This window comes from Cupressus sempervirens, chromosome 10 (genome assembly GCF_028749045.1).
Source record: "Cupressus sempervirens isolate cs-2001-9-10 chromosome 10, ASM2874904v1, whole genome shotgun sequence".
NCBI lineage: Eukaryota > Viridiplantae > Streptophyta > Pinopsida > Cupressales > Cupressaceae > Cupressus > Cupressus sempervirens.
In genome coordinates this window covers 14,286,522-14,293,207 of record NC_143127.1, presented here as the reverse complement: position 1 = coordinate 14,293,207, position 6,686 = coordinate 14,286,522, and the positions used below count along the sequence as shown (strand labels likewise).

General features: G+C 38.5%; 1 protein-coding gene across 1 annotated transcript; it reads right to left on the bottom strand.

The window, feature by feature from the left end:
- Positions 1-781: 781 nt before the first annotated feature.
- LOC149532327 (beta-phenylalanine coenzyme A ligase-like) lies at positions 782-3,996 on the bottom strand. Its single transcript, XM_089804060.1, has 7 exons — positions 3,478-3,996; positions 2,713-3,375; positions 2,412-2,598; positions 2,190-2,335; positions 1,540-1,607; positions 1,321-1,423; positions 782-1,232 (listed from the first exon to the last, which is right to left on the bottom strand). The coding sequence occupies exons 1-7, from the start codon at positions 3,862-3,864 to the stop codon at positions 1,119-1,121; spliced, it is 1,668 nt and encodes a 555-aa protein (XP_089660186.1). The 5' UTR covers positions 3,865-3,996; the 3' UTR covers positions 782-1,118.
- Positions 3,997-6,686: the final 2,690 nt, after the last annotated feature.

Below are 6,686 nucleotides of genomic sequence, written 5' to 3'. Positions count from 1 at the left end.
TGGGATATTACCTCATCTTACATTTTATGGCAAATTTGGAAGTGCGGAAATGAAGAAAGGTTTCAAAAGATCCCCAGAATGCTTACTGAGGTTTTCTGAAGTCTCACTTATTTTAAAAAAATTTTGCAGATTCAGATGACCATGAAAATCAACAAGGCTAAATTCAAAAGGCTGCTCAAGGACGATCATGCTACCTTTTTTGCTAATGAGGTTAATCATGGATACTTCTGGAGGCTGCACTTGGATAACATACATGTTTTCAATCAAACCTTTAGTAGGTTTAGCAATGAGATTAAAAGAAGACCTCACAATGCTTCTAGTGAGATGATTTACATGCTGAATCAAATTCAAGATCCGAAAAGCATGGTGTGGATGGATGGCCCCTTGGGCTGGATAGCTTGGGTGGACACCTAGGTTGATGAGCTTTACTTGGTGTCATGGTCTATGATTTTGTTCTGTTGTTTCGTTGTATATACTTCATTTTTGATGGTGTAAGGCTTGGCCTCTGAACTTTGATTCTCTGTGATCGCTTGTAATTTTGATCTCCTTATTTCTAATATAAATTTTTTTTGAAATATTTAATTAAGAAACACATGTTTATTTATGATTGATCGATGAGTGCAAAACTATTGATTAATTGAGTTGAACTAAATGAATGCAATAGTACATTGCCTACAGCAAGTACAATAAGGGCAATTTTACAATATTCAATACATTTTACCACAAAGATACGAGCTTCAAAATTACTTTGGCTGCCTGGAAACACTTATACCAAGGGGGATGCAGCGAATTTATTCTACCGATAGGTGTATTTCTTGGAAAAGATAATAAGGTTTTTCCGTGAAAGTTCACACAAATCAGATTGCAATATTTCAACATTCGTAAAAGCCGGAAAAATAGCGAGTGGAAAATCTGCTCTCAGAAACAAGTCAAACCCGCCGGGAAAACAAAGTGCGGTAAATAATAAACTGGAGCGTGAGACTTTACCGGCCGACTTTGGCCCGATGCAAAAGCCTATCGGCAAATTAATAAAAATCTTCCATTGCCCAGCCAACTACAACTCTTTGAGCCACAAAAGGAGTAAATCAGATTCGAAGTAGTGGAGTATGTATAAATAATCAGAGTTTGGAAGTTGCGAGGAGTATCAGCTCTTTGCGAAGGATCTTCCCTGCTGCAGACCTCGGAATGCCATTCACAAACGCTACTTTCCTAACCTTCTTATACGGTGCCACCTGCCAAAACAATTAATTGTAAGCTTATCATTCCCTCACAGTATAAAAAGTACCAATAATTAATTACTTATAGTTTGTATATTTTTACCTGTGCAGCAATGAAGCTGATAACATCCTCTTCACTTAAATTGCTTCCACTTTTTCTCACCACATATGCCAACGGTATTTGCCCCGCTTCTTTATCCGGAAGCCTGGATATTTATCCATCACATAAATCTTAACAAACATAGATTGCGATCCCTATAACGAGATGAACCAATAAAATGGTAAGATGGAATTTGCATAGCATACAACTTAGTAAACTTACGGTACAACAGCTGCATCCAAAATATGAGGATGTGATAAGAGGAGAGCTTCCAGTTCTGCGGGGGCAACCTGCACACGTGTCATTTAATATTAGATATAATTGGCTATTAATTGATTAGTAGGAATGAATGGTTTATAAGGCATAATACTAGGTAAAGGTTTTGCAAATGGGGCATCACAGACTATGTTTAATTCGTAAAGCAAAAGTGTTAAATAGTCAAGGTTTGACTTTTTTTCCCCAAGCTTAATTTTTCCCGCCCAGGGAAAGCTCTCAGAAAGGGGTGTCCTGCATCCATCGCCCGATGGGCATGCAACAGCCTGCCCTCGCCGCAGGAGCAGCTCGGGCAGGCCACCAACAGCCCACGAGTTTGGGGTGCAGACCCCTAGGCCCAGCCCTTTGAGCCAATCCTTTTCTCGAAGTTATGGATCCATTTTTGCCGACTTTTCTTAGTGATGTTTAAAGGTGACAAAGTAGTTTTAACCATGAGGAAACTTCTTTAAACATGAGTGCTAAGTGTCTAAGTTATTCTCATGAGAGATGGATTCGTGGATGCATCACTACTCATGAAACATGAGTCAATGAGTTTGACTCAAAACTACATGATTAAATGGTGATAGCAATATCAGAAAAAAGAAATTAATTTAGCCTACCTGGAATGCATTGTACTTGATGAGCTCTTTCAAGCGATCAACAACATACAGACAGCCGTCGTCATCAAAGTAGCAGAGATCCCCTGTTTGCAGCCACCCTCCCTTGTCTATTGCTAACGTCGTTGCTTCTTCGTTACTGAAGTAGCCTGTATAATTTGCACTCTCTTTCATTAAAAAGCGTCATAAAAAATGCCTTTATATATTTATAGAATGAGAAGATACCTCTCATAACAAGGGGACCTCTGAGGCAGAGTTCTCCTTTCTCATTGGGAGGCAAAGGGAGGCCAGAATCCACATCAACTACTTTGGCTTCCATATTCGGACACAAAAGACCCGCAGAACCATATTTCACGGAGGTCTCCTTTGTTGTAACGGCCGCCGCACCAGTGCTTTCCGTCATACCATATCCCTGCATTACATAAATATATATGTGTGTCTCTCATATGAACACTCTTTCTAGTCCAATTTCCTAATAGGATCTGAACTTTAAACATACAAATTTAAAAGAAGAAATTAACTGCACCTGGATAAATTCGATATGGGGGAATCTGGAAGCAAATGCGTGGACGGCCTCTTTACCGAGAGGGGCAGCGCCCGAGGACATGTATTTCAGCGATGACAAGTCATATTTCTCCACCAGGGGAGAATTGGTTAAGCCCAGAATAATCGGCGGCACCACCGGCAAATTGGTAATCTTGTATCGGTGGACGGCAATGAGCATATCTTGGAAGCCAAACTTGGGCATGACGACCGTCGTAGCGCCCGCCGCAATAAGTCCCGAGGCGAAGAGAGAGAGGCCGTAAACATGAAACATCGGCAGCACCGCCAGATATCTCAACTCCCACCCGTTTGTCCCCGTCTCCGCCAAAACAAAGCGAACCAGCAAGATGATCATCGATATCATATTTCTGTGCGTGATGATCACTCCCTTGCTCACGCCCGTCGTGCCGGACGAGTAAAGCAACGCCGCCGTGTCTTCTTGCCGGATTTTTACCGCCGGCAGATCCCAAGACTGACTTCCGACCAGTTCTTGGAATGTAATGGAAGATTGGCCCTCTGAAGAAACAAATGTGTGGTCTTCCTCTGCCGTCTGAGATATCATCACCATGGGAAGTCCCGTGCTTTTCACTTTCTCCCCCAGTTCACCTCCGCCTGTGAATGCCAATCTTGCTTTTGAATCCTTCACCTGTGGATTTTACACAAGAATGATGTGCTCATCAGATGAATTAACTAAAAATGTTTAAAATTGCTAAAATTAATGAATTCAAACTTTGTGTTTCCGAATTACCTGCTTGATTATTTCGGCTGCGGTGTTGAGGGGATTGGTAGTGGTGGCCACTGCTCCCAGCGAGAGGATTGCGAGGAATATTACTGGAAAATGAATTGAATTTGGGGAAATTATGCAGACGACATCTCCTTGCCTTATGCCCAATCTGTGCAGAGCTTTTGCAACGCGTCTGATCTTTGTGGGCAATTGGCGAAAGGTAATTTGCTCATTGGTTGAAGAATCGATCAGAGCAATTTCTGCGGTTGGGTGTTTTGAGGAAAGGACGTAAGTGACAAGATCCAGGTACGGATCGTCTGGTATCGCCTGCGGCTTGTTTTTGCTGTAATACACCCCACTTTTCTTACAGAAGCCACTCCTCACGTCTCGATGATCGGGATCTCCCTGCATTTTTCTCCTTTTCCTGGTTCTGATTGATCTCCAGGCCTGATTGCTTCCCTTTCTTTCTTTCTTTCTTTCTTCCTTGTCGTCGTCTTTAGGTCGCGGTAATCGATGATAAGTTGCAAAACAAAAACAAGATTGCTAAAACCAGAAGACAAACATTAACGACAAACTTCCAAACTCCCATTGCGTTGGCTTGGGCCTTGCTTATCCGTTGATAGCACTTGTATATAGATAGCACATTCAAGATAAAATTTAGATACATTTTAGTATTGGATGACTAATTATATAAAATCTATGCATGGTTTGGCATATTGAAGAATCATTATTCCTATGGAACATTTAAACTATTGATTATAATTAGCATAATATATTATGCTATTAGAATATTATTTATTTTAAATTAATTTATTGGAAATAATTCTTCATTAATATTGGGGCGGGTTTGGTTAAATTAAAGAGCATTTCATATAGTTAAGTATGAAGTCATTTGGGATCCTTCTTATGCATTGTAAGATGTGTTGCATTAGTGTTATTAGTCACATTGAAAAGTTTATAAGGTGCATTCTAATTTATAAGGGCACACTCGTCTTGCACTAATATTATAATATTTTATAATTTAATTTATTATTATATTTTATATTTTGCTTTGACTATTGTTATAATACTTTTCTTGTTATTCATCTATGGTTGAAGAGTGTAAATTGTTTTGTTGGAGAAGAAATTTAAATGAAAGAAAGATAAAGAAAAAAGGAAAAGAAAAGTTAGTTTCTATTATTAAATGAAAAAAACAAGAAAATAAAGAAAAAACAAGAATATTAATTACAATGAAGACAAGCAAAAATAATGAAAATAAATAAATTATATGGAAAAATGGAATCAAATAAACTAAAGCTAAAAATAACAATAAATACTAAAAAAAGAAAAAATTGAGAAATTTAAAGTCATCAAATATAAAGTAACAATATGAAATGAGAATTTTTTGAAAATAATGCCATAGTATAAAATAACTTAAAATTTTTTAAAATGGTGAGTAGAACCAAAAAATCAAAAAATGCAAAAAGAGCGAATTGTGCAAATATTATCAGACATCATCCGAGCAGATTTTCAAAAACAAATAGACAAGGGCATTCACATCCAATTATACCAAATAATCATGGTTTGAGAAGCCCTAATGCGCAGAAATGGGTGGATGATTCCAGATATGTGGGCACATATGAGGTCAAAACTTCTAACATTTTCTCCCCTCTGGCCGATTTGCAGAATGGGAAGGTCGACAATTTTTCAAATCGATGCCCTAAGTGAGATCCCTTTCGTCATCCTGCTGAACCCTAGAGCAAAGCATCATTTGTAATTCATTCCACATCCAGTTTAGACAAGAAAATTTTTGTCTTCAATTCTACGAAATATGTTTGTCAAAATCTAAATCCTATTTATTTAAGGCAAAAGGGTTTCGCTTTCCACCCATATGTAGATCCTCCATCTCATTTGAAGGTCTACCCTCCTCTACATTCTCCTTCCATCTACATCCCTCCACATCGCAGGGAGCCCCTCACTTATCAGTCGTCTTCTATGCATCCTGAGGATACTCATCTCTCCTTAATAGATCATGAAGACAGGGTTCTCATTGTAGACACCTAAATTTGATTACACCGCTTTAGTAATCCTATTTAGTTATCTCTAAAGGCATCATTAATTAAATTTTTATTTAATTAATCCTTTGCCATCCCTAGTTGATTAATTTAATTAATCATCTATAGTCCTAATTGATAAATCAAATAACCTATTATTTATCAATTAAATCCTATTCTTCTATCTAATTCCAAAAATCCCCATTTATTAAATAAATCTATTTGATAAATAAAATCCTCAAATCTAAAAACCCCTAACTTATCCCTAATCCTCCATTTAGCCTAATCCACCCCATCCACCCATACTAACCTAGCTTAGCCACTAACTCACCCACCCTCATTAATGCCATCCACTTGCACATCTCTAACATCCCTAATATAATCCTAAACCCAAGCCTAATCCACCCCCTAATGTTGTCACATTCCCTAAACAAGTTTAAGACTTTCCTAAACCAAACCAAAGTCTCCCCTCAAAAAACCCAACCACCAAGTCATGAGTGCTCTTACAAACCATAAAAGACTCTTACAAGCCCACTCATGACTCTTACATCCATCTTCCACACTCTTCCATCTTCCACACTCATTCCTCTTACATCTCTCTTACATACTCAACCCCACTCATCATGCCTTTAACCAACCCTTTACCCTACCCTCTCACACTCATCCTCCTTGTGACGAGTGTCACCTTCCCATTGGTGCTAAACAAGCACAATCCATGTGCTCCCCTTTGAGTGCATCTTAGCCCTCCTTAACCATCTCCCCATCCTTGCATCTAAGCCCTCCATCCCTCTACCCCTTGGCCTATAAATTGAATCCCATCCCAAGCCATTTCATCAACAATCTTTGAGCTAAAGTTACCATGCTATTTTGAGAACCAAAGCCATCAATCTTACCCTTATAATGCCAAATTGAGAGCTCACAAAGCTACCAATTTTCCATTACCCACCTCCATTGAAGAAGCTTTTGAGCATCTTGAGCATACATCCACATCAAAAGGACACATCTACATAATCAATAAAGCATGGAATGTTTTCTCTTGTGAGGTTTGCACTTTTTTTTTTGCTTTTCTTTGTCTAAACATATATGTGAATTTATTTTTGGTTTGCGAATGTTTCTCTTATTGCTAATGTTCCTTGCACACTAAAATCTTGTTCTACACTCATCATCAGCAATCAAGATAGTGAAGAATGCTGGCAAGAA

Excerpts from the sequence above, each read along its gene's own strand:
- LOC149532327 (XM_089804060.1), bottom strand. The coding sequence starts at position 3,864 with ATGCAGGGAGATCCCGATCATCGAGACGTGAGGAGTGGCTTCTGTAAG. Across the intron at positions 2,336-2,411 it reads AGGTCCCCTTGTTATGAGAG|GCTACTTCAGTAACGAAGAA; the intron begins GTATCTTCTCAT and ends CAAATTATACAG. Across the intron at positions 1,608-2,189 it reads TCAAGTACAATGCATTCCAG|GTTGCCCCCGCAGAACTGGA; the intron begins GTAGGCTAAATT and ends ACACGTGTGCAG.